This window comes from Vanessa atalanta, chromosome 21 (assembly GCF_905147765.1).
Source record: "Vanessa atalanta chromosome 21, ilVanAtal1.2, whole genome shotgun sequence".
Lineage (NCBI taxonomy): Eukaryota > Metazoa > Arthropoda > Insecta > Lepidoptera > Nymphalidae > Vanessa > Vanessa atalanta.
Genome location: NC_061891.1, coordinates 6,369,391 through 6,391,911, shown reverse-complemented (window position 1 = coordinate 6,391,911; position 22,521 = coordinate 6,369,391). Strand labels below are relative to the sequence as shown.

At 33.3% G+C, this 22,521-nt stretch overlaps 2 protein-coding genes across 3 annotated transcripts in view; one reads left to right on the top strand and one right to left on the bottom strand.

The window, feature by feature from the left end:
• Positions 1-1,444: 1,444 nt before the first annotated feature.
• LOC125072214 lies at positions 1,445-12,069 on the bottom strand (the record flags this gene model as incomplete). Its single annotated transcript, XM_047682740.1, has 14 exons — positions 11,806-12,069; positions 8,883-9,067; positions 8,495-8,670; positions 7,797-8,313; positions 7,284-7,431; positions 6,766-6,910; positions 6,563-6,671; positions 6,051-6,130; positions 4,961-5,058; positions 4,608-4,728; positions 3,984-4,210; positions 2,820-3,002; positions 2,169-2,220; positions 1,445-1,502 (listed from the first exon to the last, which is right to left on the bottom strand). Coding segments are annotated over exons 1-14 (2,187 nt in total), but the record flags the coding sequence as incomplete, so codon positions are not given.
• Positions 12,070-12,756: 687 nt separating this feature from the next.
• The window catches only part of LOC125072483 (homeodomain-interacting protein kinase 2-like), a 97,787-nt gene continuing 88,022 nt past the window's right edge, over positions 12,757-22,521 (top strand). For both annotated transcript variants that reach the window (XM_047683139.1, XM_047683138.1), the window contains exons 1-2: positions 12,757-13,079; positions 18,210-18,383. In XM_047683139.1, the coding sequence (XP_047539095.1) occupies positions 18,213-18,383 (171 nt within the window). In that variant the 5' untranslated portion in view covers positions 12,757-13,079; positions 18,210-18,212. The remainder of the gene's footprint in view (positions 13,080-18,209; positions 18,384-22,521) is intronic.

The window sequence follows — 22,521 nt, the reverse complement described above, 5'->3', positions numbered from 1 at the left end:
TACTCCGTCAGCCTATGTTTTGAAGATATTCGGAAATGAAAGGGTCGAATACAAAAAACATTAACGTAGAAAATGTTATGAATATATTTTAGTCTGTCTGAGTATTGTACACGATGAGAAAACAATTCGATTTCATAGACATACTACATTTCTTATTTTACGAGTAAGAATATGTATTTTATGCTAAAAAAAACTAAATTATTAACAAATAAAACTTTCGCTGGGAGTATTGCAATAATTGTCCCATTATGGCTCTCAATAAAAAAGTGCATAAAATTAAAAACAACGTGACTTAATCAAATTACTTATTCATAAAATGTAAATCACCTAACTGTTAATTACCTACATTCCTAATAATTGCTGTTATACTACTGTTACTATCAAAATATTTAAAATTCAGTAATGACATTTTATCTTTAAACACTAACGGAATTAATTATGTTATTAGAAAAGTTGTGGTCCTTCATTAACAAGGACATATTGAAATTTATGAATCTCTGTATGTCATATTGCAGATATCTTTTATGTAATTATTTCTCTATTGTTAAATATTTCATCGTTATTTGCACGCGTTAATATTAGTGTATAGCCTATAAAAGGGGTAAGAAGAGAAAAGATAAAAAAAAACCACTTCCAAATTAACACGAGTTACTCGGTGAACATTCTTGAACGATGCTTTAAATGACGCTGTTTTTAAATACAAAAAGTATAGAATATATATTAATTATGGACTAATCCTAGTGCATAACATTGTAGTTATCCTTCCACTATATAAGTAGATATTAAGATGAACACAACTATGTCGTCAGTGGGCGTGTACTGACTCTGTCTTCTTGAGTGCTTAGAGATAAAATGTCATTGAGCTCAGTGTAATGAGTGTATGAATACTTCTAAGTTGGTTTTGCGTTATCTCTAATACGTTGTATTTCGCTTTTGATAGCCGAGATAAGGGGTAGAGCGGGATCGTCCGGAGCGAGGCGTCCTTCGGCGGTGATCAGTGTTGTGTTCACAACCGGTGCAGGCAGTCTTTGCGTTGACTGGATATGTAACGTAAAACTAATTATTTCTCTGTACAAATATTTCATCGATTAAAGAATTGAAAAGATCGAAACAATCAAGGATTCATTTTAATAAAGCGATTGATTTAAGCTGTATTGCTGGTAACGTTATCAACAACAATCAATGTTGTTTAATTTGTACCGCTCGAAAGGGTATTTAATTTAATGTAAACAAAGAGAATACAGCTTTATCTTTTACAGTAGTAACAAAATTTTCATTATTCTTCTGAATCTGTAGTAAAATGGGTGTCTCGCAGGGGTAAAACGTTGGTCCCTTTTTATTTTAAGCGTACACGTATAAATGGCGTTGAGTCCAAGGCAATATCTGAAAGCGGACTCACGTGCGCGTGCGCGTGCCAGGCGGCCGTGCGCGGACGCGGCGCGCCGCCGGCGCCGGCCCCGCCTCCCGCGCCGCCCGCGCCGCCCGCACTCTCGCGCGCGCGTCTGCGTTCGAATAAGCAATCAAGGTCATCTCGGCAAGAAATTTTTAGTAGCAACCTTAGGATTTAGGAATTTACGTCATGCTCCGAGTACAGTTCCGTGTCTCGGAACATTGTGCCAGGTCTCACCCCGGTCGTGTAGTATTTCTATCCCATTGAACTAAGAGAGTGATAGAAAAATCAATGGCACGCAGCGAGCGCACACAAGTTTCCATTATAATATCTCCTGGGTAGCTTCGATGAAAGTGCCGCAGTTGTCGATATCGAGAACCCTTCCCTATCTTCTATTTACATATAATAAAATTGAAGTGTCTGTTTGTAATATTAAAATATCTGCTTTTTACTAAATGCATATGTAGGTACATATATAAAAATAACATTTTTTGAATTTTTGTCTGTCTGTTTGTTCCGGCCGATCTCTAGAACGGCTGGACTGATTTTGACGGATTTTTCACTGGCAGATACCTGATGTAGTAAGGAGTAACATAGGCTACAAGAATAACTTTTTTGTCAAATTCAAACACGCAGGAAGTCGCGGTTACTGCTAGTCATTAAATAATATACGAATTTATCATTCATACAATAATATTGTCCAAATTTAATAGAATCATTAGAATATAAATCAATCTTCCTTTAATAACCTTATTAGCAAAATGAATGCAGTACCTACCCGGGGCCGGCCGAGTGGGGCACGCGCACGTCGCGGTTGCGCGCCTGCAGCACTGCGGGGGAGGGCATACAAGTTACTTATCCACTATTATATACATATCAAATTTATATAATATATTTAAACCGATTTTTTGGGGCTTGAGGAATAAGCGATGTGCCACCAAACTTGAGAACTAAGATGTTATGTCCCTTCCGCCTGTAGTTACACTGGCTCACTCACCCTTCAAACCGGGACACAAAAATACTGGGTACTGCTGTTTAACGGTAGAATATCTGATGAGTGGGTGGTATCTTCCCAGACGGGCTAGAACAAAGCCCTACCACCAAGTGCAGAAATTTACCAACCAAAAGAAGAACGATTAGTGCTTTTACATTTTCTTAGTTTTTATGATTTAAAAGCGAAATCCGTTGTAATTAAATAAAAGAAAAATATTATGAAATGTCTTTAAAATAATAAGCATAACATTAAAGTTATATGCATATATCATTTAACAGGGTTATTATAACCATAAAAGTGATTTGCTCTTTTAAATCTTCACAGCATTTATTAGTGCTTCGGTAGGTTGATATCCACATTACAATGCAATTAATCTCACGATCATGTTATAGATAAATATAAAAGGACTTGGACTTAGGACTCGACTTATATTACCATTTTGTTCTTGACTGTCTTGTTTATCGATTGTGAACGTCTCGTGGGAATTGGCACTGGATGCACTCCCGAAGAGTGTGAAGGCGTCATCCATCAGCTCGTTGAACCGCCTTCTCATCCTGGATGATGATGGTTCTTTACAAGCTGAGGCTGTAGATCTAGCTGGGCTGGAGGGCTTGGATACTGGAAACATAAAAGTGAGTGGGTAACAGATTCGTATTATGACGACTAAATTACAATTCTTTGTACATCTGAAGCAAATTAGCGATGCCAGATTACACCAAGTTTACACCAAACTTATATTAGACTTACACCCCTGAATTTAGAGAAAGCACGGGTTTCCAAAGTGTTGATAAAGTACCTGGGTCTTTGTTTTTCTAATTTCTACAAAAGATTTACTTGCGCATAATAAGAGAAGAAAATATGAATATCTGTAATTGCTTGAAAAAATTGACTTAGACAAAAATAAAATCTTCTTAAAATTAAGAAGAATAGCAATTAAAAGAATAATAAAGATACAGGGACTAGATCTTGTTTTTCATTTCATATTTATCACGTCACACTCGTCGTTGACAGAATAATTATACATACATAAAGCTAACATTTGTCATGTCCAAAATTTTCAAGATTCAGAGAGATTTTAAAAATCGCTGTAAATCAGTGCTGGATCAAGCAAATGCGGGTCCCGTAGCAAAATCTTTCTAAGTGCGCTTGACCTGCTATGGGTTCTTAAGTATAATGTGGTAAAGGGTAAGAGTCCTTGCAAACGTCAGACTTTTTGTAGAGCTGATTATAGGTCTGAATGAAATTCCACACGTTTATACAAGCAAGTTTTTGTAGAATGTATGAGTGTACCACATGAAATTCGGTGTTAAAATAGTCGGTTACCAATTGTCTGACGTCGATTGTCTTAGTCAAGTAAATTCAATATACACATCTTAATAAGTTTCACTCAAAAAAATACGCTCAGGCAGAGTAAGTGGGTTTAAATATGCAGAGCCCCTCAGGGCCCGTAGCAATTGCTACTCTTGCTTCGTGGTTAATCCGGTACTGCTGTAAATTAAGTGTGTCATGATAAAAATATCTACCGTAATTTACTAAAATACATTTAGGGTAAAAATTTAATGTAGACAATTTCACCAGATTGTAAAATAAGCAACTTACCATCTTTAATTCTCTGGCAGTGCAAGTCCCACACCAGAGGTCCGATAACTCCAGGATCCTTATCTATACTGCCAAGGCGTACCAATTGTGATGGCATTTGTCTTCTTGGTACTACATTAGCCTGGCCCAGTCTGGTCTGCTTGGGGCTGGACGGTGGGGAATCTATATCCAGATGTCTCACGGAAACCGGTTCCAGGATTTTGGAGAGTGGTTCTACCATATTTCCCCTGAAAATTTTAATTACTTGCCAACATTGCCATTTGATTGAAATTTCCTTGTCTATAGTTACAACATTCACATATATCTGTATTTTTGATCAAAATTGTTACTTGCCAAATATGATATTTTTGAAAAAATATTTAAAACAAAAAATTCCCAAGACACTGAAGATTAGCGGACGAACGACAATGTGGTAGGAAGAGCAAAATCCAATTATGTATCTATACTTTTATAGTTTGAATTTGTATAAAAATACAGAAACAGACTCGCAATACCCATGTATCATATGTATATTGAAAGAATTCTACATACCTAGTTGGCTAGTTTCTAAATTCCCATAACAATGTGGCCAGTATGTCATCCTGACATCAGGTTCAGTGTTATGGGTAGTTAGTAAATAGTTACCTGGGGAAAGCACTGACTGAAGGCATAGAGAGATATGAGGTAGGTGTCGGCGGAGCTGATCGCTGACCGCTATCAGAGCTGTCGACCCCTGCTGCTTCCAGCAAGCTGTCCGTTGTGCCAACTAAAAAAAACATACAAAGCACGTTTTTAAAAAGGACTAAATGACTTATGTTTATTTTAATTACACAATGTATTTACAATTTTTAATTCAATCATAATATTTATTATATTACAGTCATTAAAAGTAAAATATCATTAACAAAAATAAAGTTAGACAATAATTTTACACCATACATACTAACAAGTCAAGATGCATGAAATTGGTAAAAAAGAAAATATTATAAAAAAGAAACCTCTCTTTTTCTGTGGCATCCTCAAAGCGTGGGGTTTCTTCTGCCGTCTTCTCAAAGCAGCTGCAACTTCCGATACGCCAGATGACGAAGTTGACGAACTTCTTGATTTATATTTCCAGAAGAAAATTTTTAGTATAATCTACGTAGATTATTTTGAAAGCTATTAATTGTGATTCTGTGATTTATGGATACAAATTTCTCAATGTCGTGTGGTTTTTGCTCAATAAAATGTCATATTATCTTGTCGATTGTCAATCGAAGTCATCGAGAAAGTGTCATTAGTCGACTATGAGAAATTTTATTACCTATCCAACACTCGTATGATAAGTAAAAGTTTGACGTATTTATGTTGTAAGGAATGCCTGGCATTATTCCAGCTCCAATAGTTATGGACAGAGTTAGCAATGCGTAAACACATATTTTTAATATAAAAAATTGGTAGGTAGGCTGACAAATGGGTCACTGGATGGTAAGTGGTCACCGTAATTCATAGATATTGAAACTGAAAGATATAATATCTTTCATCAGTGGTTTGTAGATACGAACCTAGGCTTTACACAAAGCCCTTCCACCAATAAAAGCTTTTGTTTATGTATGACTTGGTTCACGCTTTTATGTGTGTGTTTTAAGACCCTAAACACACAGACCTAAGACAGTAATGGCAGATGGCCCCATTAGTATTTTCCTTTGTCGGTATTTCGCGGGTTGAGATGGGATTCTCTATTTTAATCTACTGGAAATCACTACTACTGGTACTAAAAGATAAGGTGGCTTAAATATCTCGGGGCCTCTAGGCTATACACGTCTAGAAGGCCCTTAACCGTTTTCTAACTTCTTGGAATTTATATTTGCCACCACAATCTTGTAAATTAAGATATTTTTGATATATTGGGATGATATGCCATAACTTTATCCAAATAGGGGAAAAAAATATCTTGAACAATTTCATTACCATTAAAATAAATCCTTATTTCCCTATATTTGCCAACCTAGTAGCATACAACGCGGGTTTCTAGGCCGTTGCCTACAAGGTCGAATCTGACCCTCAAAGTGGGCTGCAACTGTCTTATTTAACATAAAAATAACTCACCCCGATGCACTGCCGGCTCTATAAATAGGCAACAGGACGCTGCTGGGTCTCGTTCTGCTCGGAGACACCACACTTACCAACTAAAATATTAAAAATTCACCATAAATATTTTATCAATATCGTCAACATATCTATAAAGCTTGCAATAAATCTATCCAAGATCAGTTTATTCTCCTCTGAAATATATTAATTGATTATTATTAATTAATTCAACATAAAATACTATAATGTCTTGGGTCTCCTAGAGCCCTCCTTAGGATTCTGAATTATTTATTTATTTAATTGTAGCATTCAGTCACTAAGAAGGAAGACAATTATATTATCAAGGAAAATTTTACACTATATTATCAAGGAATAAGTAGTTATGAATGATTGTTAAATTTGATTTGGCAAAAAGAGGTTTTTCTAACATATCATATTTTTACATTATATATATATATATATTATATTTAGTTAAGTAATATTCATGAAAATAAAATATCAATGAAATTTAAATATGACGAAATATTTACCTTAGCATCTTTATCGTCGTTGATTTGCTTCATTTGATTACGTTCTGCTTCTCTTATCATCTCCGTTCTGTACGCTCGTAGAGACGCTGCTGATTTCATAGATTTCTTTCTGTAATCGAGAAGAATATGATGAAGAATTGCAGTCAAGATCGTACGAGCTTGGCTCTTAGTATTTGTGATAAAGGTTGTTGGTGTCACGTCACCTGCGCGCCACAAACAGCAGCAGCAGCAGAGCCAGCACCAGCAGCAGGGCGGCGACCGAGCCCACCGCCAGCGCCCACAGCTCCGCTCCCCGCACCCCCGTCCCCGCCTCGCCCTCCAGACCCTCGGCAGCCTTCAGGTACGCTGCTGGCGGGAGGGAGGTAATTTTTAGTCGATTGTCATGACGTACAAATAAATAGCAATCTATTTTTAATGTTAAAATTATAATTTTTCTTTTTATTAATAAATAATTAAAGTTCTACGACTGAATTTCTATAAGCTTAGGATTCCTCATAACGGTAAGTTCCCGAGACCCTTTTCACGAGCCGATATCGACTGAAGTGTGTTCTGATTCGCCCGTAGTGTGCATTTAGTTTAGTACGTGAACGGGCAAGCGGCCATCGCTGCCCATAGACAATGCGCCACATGTAGTTTTACACTTGCCCGCTCACCCCTCAAGCCGGAGCACAGCAATAATGAGTATCGCTGTTCGAGCTGCAATGCCGCTGTATAGACTCACGCTCGGCCTTGGTGGTGACGACGGCGCCCAGCTCGCGCGCCACCTCGGCGTCGCGCACGAGCCGCATGTCGCGCGCCGCCACGGCCGCCGGCACGGCGCGCCCCCCCACCAGCACCACGTACACGATCTGCACGCTGCCCGACGACGACTGACCAGCCGTTTATGAGTTGAGTACACAGGTGAAGGAAGGCAATGATTACTCCATGCATCCATACGAGTAGCATCGACAAAATCAATAGACACGATTTAAATCATTCACTTCTCGGAATAGACTTTATGCATATCATTATTTCTTTGTCTTTTCCTTTTAAAATTAGTTTGTAGTAGGTAGTAGTTGCTAAAAATTGTGAATGTTGTGTACATTTTGAAATGATAAACTGTACTGCGAATGTTACGAAGTCTATGTTTTTCTTATTTACAGTAACATATGTAGACATATTTTTATGTTCTTTTTTTAAGCAAATATAAAATGTAATGATTATTAATTATAAAAAAATAGCTACTATACTTTACCTCGGTTATATTTTGTATATGAACTTGAACGGGAGGTTGTTGTTCAGGTTTAATGATTTCCCTTTTATATAACACTGTACCATTGTTAGGTTCCTCTTCAAGCGGTAAATCGATCAAATCTTCTTTATCGCTTTCTAAGACATCATCTACACTTCTTTTTCGTATAATCGTTGGTGTAACTAGTATCCAAGATTCAGTATCAGCTAATTTTGTCGGTTTTATTTCAGATTTGGTCGAAGTAAATTGAGCGTCGTCATCAGCTAGAAACATTTCTACGTCTTCTAAATCATCGCTTTTACCCGCGTTTCTCATTTTTAACGCTGAGTTAACGGCTAAATCTTCCAGTTTTACCATTGAACTTTGGATATCATACATCTTTTGTGGTGTTTTGGTGGTATTGGTACTTATATCATTGAATTTGTTATCTTTATTAACGATGAATGAATGAACTTCGTGTTTCTTTCTCGTCGTCGGTGCGTCTAGAGATTTAATTATACCCAGATGTCGTTCTTGTTGCCTGTAAGAAGTTTCTATATCTTTATTGTATATCACAAATAGATAAATATTTTTAAAAAGGAACAACAGAACCCTGTGAAATGGGAAAATGTCTTAATTCCTGCACCTTATTATAGTTCGAATTTGTATGATTCTTCTTATTTGACTGGAAATTTACTTATGATTCGATTAAGTTTGATTACCTTAGAAATGCTTTTTGATATAGCCTGGCAAGTCGTAACTGTAAGCTGTCAGGAGTGGAGCCTTGAATGACTGTTAGAAGCCAGTAGCGTCTGTCTTCTGGGATTTCAGTTTCCAGACTATCTGGCGTCACATCGCAGTTCAGGATACACTCCCCGCTTGACTTATCGGTCACCGCCTAAATAAAAAGAAAGTAACTTTAGCAAAAAAAGTATCAGCTCGTAAATGTCCCACAGCATGGCAAACGCTTCCTCCTTTCCCTTTTGAGAAGGTTGGGAGACTGCCCCACTAAACTGTTTCAACGCAATATGCATCTACCACGTGTAGGTTTCTTCATGATTATTATAAGAACATCAATTAGGAGGCAGGTAGCTTATGTTTGATACTTACTTGCGGTGGGTATGAATCCAAGTACACCGTAGCAAGAACAGTCGTAGTCTGCACAATTGGTGTACTCGGTGTGGCCACTGGCTCGGATAAGTCAGGCGGGGGTGGTCCATCTCCAGATCCTGTCCAGAAAAAGTCTTCCAAGCGAGGCGTTCGCGAGTGTTGATCAGGAGAAACCAGCAAGTACACTAAAAATATAAAGCATTTAATTCGTCACTAGACTTGAATTGATTCCTTGCTTTGTAATTATTTGGTTTTGGTTTGAGTAAATTAACTAATCATAAAGTTCAGTTAAATTGAATAAATTTAATTTCGTTAAAAGACAGGACTGGTGACAGGAGCACTGGTTCGTGTTTTGCCCAAAGGATCGGAATTGCGATTCACCGGGGAAATGCTGCTAGCATTCTTGCCACCATTGCACGCGGTCAAGTTTTATACAGTAATTATTTTTAATACATATTTGTATATATTTAAGGACTTAATGTTAATAATTCTTATGTAAAATTTTTACTTCTTAAATAGATTCTTTATCGTTGTATGACATTAGGATGTTTATGTTCAGTTAACTACTCGATATTCTTAATTACTGACATGAAAAATCCTCACGCAATGAAGCATTTTTAATTACATTTTTAAGTAAATATTTCTTGGTGGTAAGGCTTTGTGCAAGCCCGTCTGGGTAGGTACCACCCACTCATCAGATATTCTACCGCCAAACAGCAGTACTCAGTATTGTTGTGTTCCGGTTTGAAGGGAGAGTGAGCCAGTGTAACTACAGGCACTAGGGACGTAACATCTTAGTTCCCAAGGTTGGTGGCGCATTGGTGATGTAAGGAATGGTTAATATTTCTTACAATGCCATCGTCTATGGGCGGTGGTGACCACTTACCATCAGGTGGCCCATTTGCTCGTCCGCCTACTGATATCATAAAAAAAACATTATTTAATCTAGATTTGGTTGTTTTTTTTTCTAATTACGTTATTTAATCATTTATAAATATTAAAAAGAAGGAAGTATTATATCATATCAAGTATTATATTTTCATCGCTACATTAAAATCACTTCGGCTTAATCAAGGCGGAAATGAGTTGATCGATAATTTATTAGTAAAATCATATGTATATAAAACAACAATGTTTTATAAGCTTTTACGATAGTTATGAATCGTATCGATATACCTCAAAAATGAAATAGGAAAACTTAAGGGGCCGGGTAAAGGGAAACGTTAACGTAATGACAAGATGGTAAACATCAGGGAATCGCGTGATCTCCCGAATAATGGGGTCTTACAGTTTATTGGCCTGTAGACTGTAAGCTATTATAACTTTGTGCGGCACAAGATATGAAAGATAGCGGAAAATATATAAAAATCTATCAACAGAGACCTATCTAAGTCCGAATCATAATTCGCAACCCGGTCCCACTATACTGCAAAGTAAATTTTGATACATTTGACTAAGATCAAATCTTCAAAAGTACGTACTATTCCATATTACAAATATCCACGTATATTACAAATCATTATATTTATAACAACAGATCCGACTCCTTATTCTGGTTTTAATTGTTGATTAAACATTCCAATTTAAATATTTTATATTTTGATTGTACAAAGTCCTTTTCGTAATTGTAAGACGTTTGGTCTCTTAATTTAATCCACAATATTTTGTTAGAAAGGAGCTTCGGTACCACCCCGTACCAACTACGGTTCAGGTAAAAGAAAACGCATTTCCTCAATATTGTTATATTTTATCCTCAACGTAACGTTTCTGAACCATAACCTTTTAACGAAGATTTATGAAACGAATTTTGAAAGTTCAGAATAATGTACTATAATTGCAAAATATAAACACTATTGAATTTTTCAACTGACATGTATTTCTTTTTTTTTCCTTTAGGTATAAACCGATTTAGATTTTTTTTTTGTTTGGGAGGGTTTATACTTCCAGTGTTGTCCTATTTTAATTTGAAAATACGTCGTTTATTTTTTATACATTTTTTTTATATTATTGGTAATATTTAGCTGTAACTTATGATTAGTTAGAAAGAGCACTATTTCAAGTACAAGGACAATAAAATATTGTTTGCTTGCCCACATCCCATCGATCTGGAGTCGGCGCAGTATATAAGGTCCATAAAAGATATTTACAAGACTTTTACGGACGCTCGCCACTTGTTTAAGCGTTTACAGGCTCGATTAACTAGCTTATCGAAACTATCATTGTCTGCTCATACGACACCCACGATATGATAGGTTGACGATATTCTATTGTACTGTAAGTTTAACAGAGATCTTAATTAATCAACGTATCAAAGAATGTTATATATGCAACAACAAATGTATACAAATATTTATACCAATTAAACCACTTAAAACCCATTAAAGTGGAAGGTGGGTCTGTAGGTTGTAACTTCCTGTCCATAACCGTGTTTCGCACAATCGAATAAACATGCATATAAAAGCGGTTTAATTCGGCGGTTACATGCGGGTACTCAGCAACCTTTTGTCATACAGCGGATGGATGACAACGCACTGGCGCACGCGCAGCCAACCGTAAAGTGATTTGGTTTTAATTGATTATTTATTTTATAAACATAATATTTCGAACATAAATATATATAATAAACAGGTTAAAAAAGGTAGTCATATTTTTTCATTAATTACAAAGTAAATGTATAAAACGCAAGTACATATATATTTATCATATATTTTTAAGAACAGGTACTGTAATATTGATTAATTACAATACTTTTCTTTATTTATATTTATAACGTTTACATTTTATGAAAAATAAATTATGTATTTTACAACTTTGTGTAAACACATAAAAAAGCAGTATTTAGAATTTTTTAACAAAGGAAATAAGTTAATTATTTTCTTATCAGTAATATTAGAATTGATGAGGAAATTTTTAAGACACTTACTTTTATCTTCATTTTCCAATTCGTTCGCGAAAGTATTTGAGAAAAGAGTTAAAACTAATTTTAGTATTAAAAAGTGAAAAATACACATATTTTATCTTTTATTTTGTTAAAGATTATTTGCTAGCGATTATTTAATTATCATAAAATGTATTTTTGGTATTTCGTAAAGTATGAACACAACAAAGAATTCATTGTGATTAGTGTAACACTAAATATTATGAAAAGCGAGCAATATTTTGTTATAACCCGTAAGGATTTTAGAAATAAACATCTTCACGTTTAACAGCCTACTGTATTAATTTCCTGAACACTACTGTGCTTTTAGAATTATTAACACGTTGCTAAGCAACATAATTGAATCACGCGCGCAATCGTTCATTGTCATTTAATTTTTTTTTATCTGTCAAATGTTAGTGGCGCAGATGGCAGAGAATATAAGGTATAAAATATTTAAACGAACTGTATCTATATTGGAATATTTGGAAAAATAGTGTTATTATGTTGAATATTAAGTTATAAAATTAGTTCATAATTTGATTGTTTTATTATATAAGTATATTGATAATTATATATTGGAAAACATAATTTTGAACTATGTGTTGCCTGTATTAAGTACAACAACTTAAATATCGTGTTTCAGAAGAATAATGATAAGTTATGTGTATTTTTTCATAGAATCCAATCCGATATTTCTATTAATTGTATTTGCAATCATATTGTATTACACATAAAATAACTTTATTTATATTACAAAAAGGATTTATCGGTAATAAAATTAAAATAATTGAAATACAATAATGGGATTTGTACAGGGCTAAAATATTTAAACAAAATAACATATTTTTTCAGATTATCTTTAACAGACTAAAAATAAATATGATTATGGTATCAAATTTTGTATCGTAATAGCAACACTGAGCTTCGTACCGTCGCTCCGCCATTCGTGAATTGAAGCGCCATTCGTGTGAGTTCGTCGCTTCCGTTCGACGGACTTTGCGACGTGTACGGGTGTGTGCGAAAGTATGAAGTGAAATCGTACTAATAGTGTGTGAAATGTTTAGTGTAAGTTTTTACTGTGCTGTAAAACCAAAATGAGTGCGAACGGATAATATAGTATCTAATATCAGCTTTAAAACTATAAGCTAACGTAGTACACGTAACATTATATATGAACGGTTTCAAAATGGCTGTGTTTTGAAGGACCCTTTGTCCGCTTTCGTGTGCTTTTCCAGCATGATAGTGGGATCATACAGACAAAAGTTTATCTTTAAAAGGTGAGATATATTTCTATATATATTACGGAGTGAAAAAGTTGAGTGGAAAATTACTGGTTCTCAGTTGAATGTGGCGTCGTTTATTGCTTTCTATACAGGCGATATGATACCGCTCACTACGTGTTTCTAAAAACATTGAATCTGGTTTCGAGGCTTGTTATATCGTAATAACGAACGATTTCTGTTTGATATTTGAAATTTGTTTTTTAATCTTACTTCGTACTTGAAATGTTTATGGGTAGATTTGTTATGCAGCAATGAAGCGAATCATATGTTTACTAGCAAGTAGCATATGACATTGGAAAAAATAAATCCTTCGTATTATCTTATAAGATTTATATGTATTTAAAACTTAATTAAGAACATTTTAAATTCACTTAAATTGAAAATGTTCGTTTACTTTCATAAGATTTTTTCAATCAAAATATGTATGTTAGGTAATATTATAACTTTTAGGTTAGTTTTGCGTCTCATATGCTTAATTTATAAATATAGAATGTTTTTCCTATTGGTTTTTAGATATGGATAAAATTATTGTTATTTTTACTCAGTAATAATTAACATTATTCTTTTATCTTTTCTCACTCAATCAACAGTATAGATAATAAGTCAATTGTCATTCTCGTTATTTTTGAATATTAACATGTTATGGAATAAGATTTAAATAAGTGAAACTATTTGAGATATACATATGTAGTTATATAGGTTAGTGAATTTGTATTAGCTTTATATTTCTAGAGAAGACAGTATAGATACTATAACTTGTTATAATTAGTAGCAATTAAAACATTTCTTTAGACCTGAATATCTTAAAATAACTAGTATTAAAATAATCTCTTTGATGTGTGGCAAATAATCTACTTTCTTTTTGCATCATTAAGTCATTATATTTCAAGGAAAAAGTCAAAATAATTTAATGATAATTAATTACTCAATGATGATATAAAAAGTTTGATGAAAATACTATAAAAAAATTAAATTTGATTTTATAATATTTATTAAAATTTTTATTTCATTAGTTAAATATAAAGAAATAATGTTGATAAATTTTGAAACCAGTTATTTTACAGTTGAATCTGTTGAAGTACCTACCTAATAAATATAATACTGTTATTTTTAACTGCACATAATAAAAAAATACTTGCTTTCACGGGAAACTTATTCAAGTATAAATGAAATGGATTGATTTTAATATTGCTATATATAATAAAATGTATTATTATATTGTATACTTATATACTTCTGTTTGAGCATATCTTAAAATGTAAGCATCCTGTATTGTATATGTACAGTAATAACATATATGTAACAGACAGGATTTATATAGAGCCTATTGCCAAGATTTTGTTCTGCCAGGGTCACACGCGTCTTGTTTGCATATTCAACAGCACAAAAGTCGAGGTACATTTCTGAACAGAGGTCGTGCTAAATCGAACCTCGGCCGATCGTGAAATGTCGCGGGCACCGTTAGCTATCTGCGCCGGCTCAGTCGAAACGCGTAACGGCAAACTTACGGCATTGTGCTGCGAGCACGCACGATGTCGCAAACTATTGTCGCTCAAGTCGAATCTTAAAGGATAAAACGACGCTTAGACATATTTTATGCTCTGTAAATTTTTAACTGCTAGAGAAATGGTAGCTGTTGTAAGTGAGTATAATTTCCATTTATGAAGTTTCTCAAATAAATTCGAGATCAACTGTGAATCAGTTGTGAAATCATTGAATGTTAATTCCAACAATTTTACAAAATTTTCGACAGGCGAAGATATCTGTTTTTTAAATTATATACTTGATTTTGTTTTTTACCTTAGTTTGTAAAATAACCTGCTGAAAACAAATCTGTTCAGTAAAACTTCATTTAAAATTCTTATACTTCAAATATTTAAATACACACTACAATTTTATACATACTAATATGATACACAAACAGTAAAGTTTTTTTCATTCATCATAATTTACCTTAACAGTAGAATAACCTACGATTCATTGTTCTACTTATGCTTTATCCAATTTAGAACATTAATTTTCTTAGTTCATATTTAATTTACATATTTTATGTAGTTTAATAAAGTTTATGCACAAATTTAACTCTATGTTTGTGGAATACTAATTGCCATTAATGTCTATTGAACTTGTCTTGGAGTCTTATAATGATATTAATAGAAAGTAGATACAACAAAATGTCTGAAAGACAAAAGTAGGTGCTACTACTGATTTATGAATTGAATTCTATTATACATACTACAAAGAAAACAGATATAGATAAAAATATTGAAATAAGTACCGTTGTACATGTAAAAACATATTTATACTTGTTGGTATAGTATTAAACACACATATATATATATTTATAGAGTAATTGATATGAATATATATTATGATACTGTATTGCAATTTAGTCTACGACTGTTGCAATATAGAAATTGATATTACTGTGTTAATATTAGTTATTTTAAATCAGAATATGATTCATTTTATTTGTATGGCTGTTGTTTAGACTATTCTGGTTAGGTAACATCAAATTACAACTCATTTTACTGCCCAATATGGATGGTAAGATCATCTTAAAGTTGTCATTACTTAAATATATAAAGACAAATTTTTCTTGATGCATACAAACTACTGTGACCATATTTTATCAATTGGCTCATCAATTAGTGTACTTGGATATTATAAAAGAATGGTATTCATGCCATGCACACATGGTAGAAGTGATATTTTATAATTAAATTAAATGTTTTTTTATCGTCTTTTAAATCACAAAAACTAAAGAAGTTTCACTACACTTACTACTTAAAATAATATGTACCTATTTACTTTTTCTATATAAGCATATAAGAAGATTAAGGATAAGCTTTTTCTATGGATTTGTATAACATTTATCATAAGTTCAAAATTACTATTGACAGAGGCTATAAAATGTGTTGCGAGTTATATTTTTCATTTAGTTTAGGCCTACTTGAAGCAGATACTAGTATACAACTAAAACGAGACGGAAATTTATTATACCATGTATGGTAAATTGGTAATCGAAAAATAAAAACACGCAAGCGACCTCCGATTGCAACAACCGATTTTTTTTTTCCTCCAAATTTACATATATCTGCAAATTACACGTCCGCTGCGTGGCCATATCTTCTGTTTCCATCTTAACTGCCTATTCTACTGTAACGCCACCTACGTAATTTGGATTAGAAAGTTACGATAGTTTTGGCGATAACCCTTAATGGTAGGTACACCATAGTGTATTGTTGGCTGGATAATAGCGGCGACTATGCGATTGAAAATTCAATTATATAACGTTTAGAAATATACGTTACATATTCGTTTCTGTCTATGACGAGAAGACCGATATGGTTTCATAATCCTAATTATTCTTAGGAATCTCAAAAGCAAAAATATACGTATACTATTATCGTTCTGGTTTAAGAATTACTTATTAATTATAAGCGCATTAGGAAATAATTAATAATACATCTTATATTGTGTTTTTTTATTTTTGTAAGCAAAATAACGTTATATTTCCGAGCAAAATTAACTTTTAATAAATATAAATGACTATAGATTTTGTTGAAATATTTTTCTAAAAGCAACTAGGTGTCTATTTCAGTCATAGCGTGTTAAACGAATGTCTGAGAATGATAATTAAGCAGAGCTACGACTTATACATACATCAAGGTTTGTTTTTGTATAGCCTATGATTTATGGTTATCTTATTTCCTGTTTAATTGAAAATAATTTCGCCTCATACGACCCAAATAATTTAACAATTTAACATCCTAGAAATGTGGTGAATGTATTCAGCAAGAACATTTAGTTGCATTATTCAAAGATGAAATTTCGCTTCCAAAGACACACGTCCGTCGTAAAGCTTGCGAATCTCATTTCACTGGCTTCTCGAGAAATGCAGTTTTCCTTAAATTCATCCAACTTTAGGAATTTATATATTTTATTCTATTTCACAATCATAATGTTATTCTTTAGAAGCGTCAATAAAATAAGTGTTTAATAAGACCATTATCAAGCGAAAACTTATTATATTATTATATAGTATTCAATAGCGTGTCGATAACTTCTCTTTAAATGAGATATAATATTTTCTTAATTATTATTTATATTATAACATATAATAATATTTATTTATTTATTATAAACCTCATAATAAATAAATATCATTTACAAAATGAAATTTTAAAAAAATAGTACTGTAAAATAAACTTTGACGCCAAGAAACTACTACATAAGTTATTTCGTCGTATTTAATAGCTTTACTAGGATTAGAACATTTGTTAAATAACTGTGTTATTATTGTCAACATTTAACTTTCTATCTTTTATTACTATAGATGACAATTTTACATTACAAAATAACTCAATGTCATTAAAATAAGTGATGTATGTTTTACGATACTTCCTTCATAAAGTGTTATATGTTTTTATTAAATCGATAGAACCGTAGCGCATAATTAGTGTAAGTGAAAACCTACAAGTTCTCGTCGGTTATTTTATTATCTTAATAAGCGGATTTCACACTGAAGTTAAGTTGGTTTAAAGCCCGTCGATTATTCTCGTCGAATCGAATTTCAATATTATTCGAGATTGCGTAGCTCTACTCACATTTCACTGTTATCAAATGAATATCATATCAGCCTGTTTCGTTATTTATGATGTAAATAATTCACAAAGTTTTTTGCGGTTCTTATCAAGGTCTAAAAAAACGTTTTATTTTTCTTGACAAATCGTTTGTTTTATGATTATCTGAATAAAAGAAGCGTTACTAGAGTCTTTCCTACCTTTCGTGCCACGGTCTCTTTACCGGAGAATTGAGGGTACGTTGACATACTTCACAATAATAGTCGCTCTTAGCAAATGAAAACTCAATTTTATGACGCTTTTAGCGAAATTACATCGTTCGAGTTGCCGAAAATATTAGGAGTGTCCAATCTTCGTCTTATAAAGTGATTAATTTTGGACTTGATTAGTTTTCGACTACTATTATTATTATAATATACAGTGTATTTATCTATGCTGTAATTAAAGTGCGTATCGTTGCGCAATATTCAATTCTCGTTATTTACTTAATTGTAAATAATAACAAACGAAGAAGTTGATTTTTGTCGTTCAATTTCAGGGAATGCATGTCATGTACCCGGAGCCGACCCAGTATCGCAACAGTCAGTTCCATCAGTCAGATAACCACCCGGCCCAGTCGCCGGCGCAACCAGCTAAGAAGCGCCGAGTGCTGAGTCCGCAGCAGCACAACCAGCAAACGCAACATACGCTATCTGACAACACTCGTTGCAAGGTAAGCTAGCTTTCTATCTAGTACCATGCAATACGATCAAGGCTTAGAAATATTTAAATTACAAATTATTCGTAATGTTGATTTTCAGTTTTCTTATATAAAAATCATTTATGTTTATATATATACTGAAATAAGACTAATAATTGGCACCTATTTATTTACCCACACATTTTTCTACTAAAATACACTTTCGGCAGATATTATAAAACATGCCTTTTCTTTTTTATGTATTTATTAACATTTTTAGATAATGTTTTTTTTTGTTAGTCAGTGCAAATAATTGAGTTGATTTTTGTATGTCATGTGATAAATAAGCTTCTCTTGTAAAACTGAATGAAGATTTTGTTACTCTCGGTATTCGAGACGATAATTCACGTGATTATTAACCGTCGAACTGAAATGGACAAATGGAAATTAGGTTATCTTGCGGTTTAGAATTTCCTATAAAAATATGATTTAAAGACTCGATTGTCCGTTATACGCATATCAAAACAAGATATCCAACCACCAGGACTTATCGCGGTAAGATAAATTTGTCTGCGGTTAAATGTTTTCTTGATAACGACAACAGAAGCAGGGTAATTTTTTTAATCATGGTCGTATTTACAGCGTTGATATTTATGTAATCAATTTACTTTAAAACCAAACCAAAATTTGACACTATGGTTAATAACATGGATTTTTTTGTATACTCTTTATACTAAATATAAACTATAATATGAAAAGAATATAAAAAATTTTGATGACAATGCATTTCAATGTTATCTATGTACGTATGCACCGTTAAATGAAATTGAACGTAACGTTAAATGACAAATATTCAATGAATATTAAACAATCTCAACATGATATAAATATTCATGTTGGAAGTAGCAGTGAGACAAATGAAGCATGAATTTAATGTTAATTTGTGCTAATAGCTGTGGTTTTTTTTTCAATATTGTGATTAATAAAACTTTGGCGAAGTCTAAAAAAAATATAATTTTCCAAGAATCGCCTTTTATTGAATCACAGAAGAAACAGAAGTCGTTTTGGTTACACAAGTATTTTGTAAATGTTACTAGAATTAAATGATAAATTATTTGTGTCTCCACCATCTACTCGCTTGGAATTCGTCTTAGCACAAGCGTTAAGCATTATTTTTGTGGACTTTTAAAAATATAAAATACAAAACAAAAAACACAGCGATATAATATTGTTATGTTATGTAGAAAAGTAAGGAATATTGGCTATGTTGATTATTATAATCAATATGTCCGGATATTGAATACATACGATTTCATTTTAGATATATGATATTAAGCCAAACTAATCAAATTTCGAACAATTTCGTCAAAGAGGGCTGAATTGTCAAATACTGGGCCTCAAGATTATGCCGAACGTTTAGTTAAGAAAGTATATTATTGATCTGTTGTTCTTTTTTTTAATTTTATAATTATATTTTTTGATTGAATCAATAATATCCTTCCCAAACCTTTTCACCTTAAACTCAAAGACCTGTAAATCTGTCGCGAGATGGTCTTTACCGTTAGCTAACATCTGGGGCAGTTTTGAAAGTAACTCGGCTCTTGTTACGCGCCAACCGAAATTGGATTGCAAACCTTTATTGTGTTAAACTGGTCGCTATTTGATACTTTCAGTCCGTTCTACTGTTTCAGGCCGTTCTCGAGTATTTTGTTTATCGTAATGAAGTAATTTCAAATGAAATAGCAGGTATTTATAACTTATTTATATTAGTCATTCATTATATTATCGATATAATGATATCAATCGTATTTTGCAATATTTTAACTAAACAGTTACAATGACTAAAGGAAAAATACACAAGAGTGACTGAATTTATTTAAAAAGAATCGTTGGTTGCATAATATGAAAGAAAAGACGTGTCGATTTTGTATCTTACAAAATTCACTTGCGAATAGTGTGCAGGCTTAAGTGATAAACGTGCATTGTTACAAGTCGATATGCCCCGCGAACTCTTTACATTTCGTTAGTTTAAGTTATGTATTCAGGGTTTTGTAAAACATCACGCTTCAGGCCACGCTTCCTAACACATTTCGAGATGGAAAATATATTGTGTTTGCGTAACAGATCGGCGGGCACGTGGAACAAAGATTGGGCCTCGTGACAGGATAACGTGACTCTGGAATATTTTACCTATCGAGCACGGGACAAAAGTCGTTTATTTTTCTTTTAGAAATCTATGATAACGAGGTCATTTAGCTACTAGTTAGAGATGTGAAAACGATGAAGGTACCGCGCCAAATCTGTTATACCGCGATTAAATCTATCTGAAGGTTTTGAAAACGAGGCAACGGGTATATTGTTGTTTTTGCTGCTATTTAGCTGCGTAATTTCGTCAAACGAAATTCTTTTTCATCCAGAAATTACTTAAGTGTTACTCAAAAATATAGCAAGAAAATCGTGAATAACAACTTCATAGTCTCGATGAAATTTCAGCTTTACAGCTATCAACATTAGGTGCAATTTAGCTGATTAGGTGTTATGACGCAATACTATTTGTTTACGCCCAGTAAAGTGGCTACGTGCATATCATGAGCGACCGGCACGGCGTTGCCAAGTCGCTGTTGAGCCAAATTTGGCGCGGCGATGGTTAACAAGACCGCAACGACGCAACTTATTTTTTGCAAGGGGTTTTGATACGAATCTCGTTTTTCATCATGTCAGCACTGATGTGTATTTAATAAGAAAAGGTATCAAATTTATACGGCTTCTATTTCTACGTGCCTTCTTCCTTATCGTTCGTTTCTTAATTGTAGTAATAAAGATATTATTGTTGATTGCCTTGCGCCCACTTTTGGTACTTTGTGCCATGTTGCGGAAAAATACACAAAAAGTCTGTCGTCAAAGCATTGAGCGGAACCCACTCAAGGATATGTCTTCCGGACGTGAATTTCGATCAACGACCAATTATTTTATCTTATGTTTCGGCTGGTTTCGAATCTCTTTAAAGAACGCGGAAATGTATTGAAACGCTTGGTTGTTTCAAACGAGAGTGCTATTTTGTCACGATACAAGTGTTATGAAATATTTTTACAGAGACATTTTTTACTTGTATATTGTAATCCATGTAATATTTGAAGAATTCAATCAATTCCTATTCAAGTAATTGTACTTGTGTTGTATAGATTTGTTTTATATGAAATCGTATATAAAATCATATGTGGAGTATTTTCTTGAAAATGCTTTGTTGGTTGTGTTTGTGTATCATTTTGTTTATTTAATACTTAACGCATTGTTGCTCATACTTGTTGTATATGCAGTCGATACTCGTCTCTATTTCGTCCTCATTAGACTGATATTAACACGTACCACCAGACTTTGTTGTATCGTAACATGTACATTTTGCATTATATGCAGCGCAGATTTCGTGATGTGATGCGATGGGCAAATTGGCAGGCGGACCATACAGGTCAGTCACCCTTTTCCCCCGCTCCACGTTTCGCGTTACGTAACCGCGCTGTTGCCATACTGACACTGCCAAAGTCTTCGTTTGTTATTTGAGCCTGGTACTTGCCGCTACGGTCTTTACTGTCTCCACACTTTGTAATGTGTTTTAGAGGTAATAAATTTGTCATTAACATGAACGTATCGATATTATAACGAGGTACATGCTATGAATTCGTTAGCGTTGACAGTTATGGAGATACCAATTTTAATTGATGATTACTCATTATAATAAAACGGCATGTTAATGCACTACTGTATTGAACTACAATAAATTTATCAAGCTGTTTTAATAGATAAATAATAAACTAATATATGTTTTACTACATTCGAAAATTAAGTTTTAGGTGACAAAATGAACACATTTATTTTTCGAGTCGAAATATTTGATACGTAATTAAAACGACATTGCGGCTTACAATATTTTGTCGGTGCAAACAATAATAACAAAGCTAACATTGTTTAATGTTAGTGCCATCACGTGGAAGAGGCGTAATAAGATAATAAAATATAAACATTGCCGCTATTACGACTACGCTAGCGTCATAATTAAATGGTCATATACGGAGAATGGATGCAGGGATGGAATTGTTTTATATGCATTATTTAAGTTTTTATTATGGTAGTATCACGCAATTAAATATTCTTAACTATTTGTTCGATCTGCAAT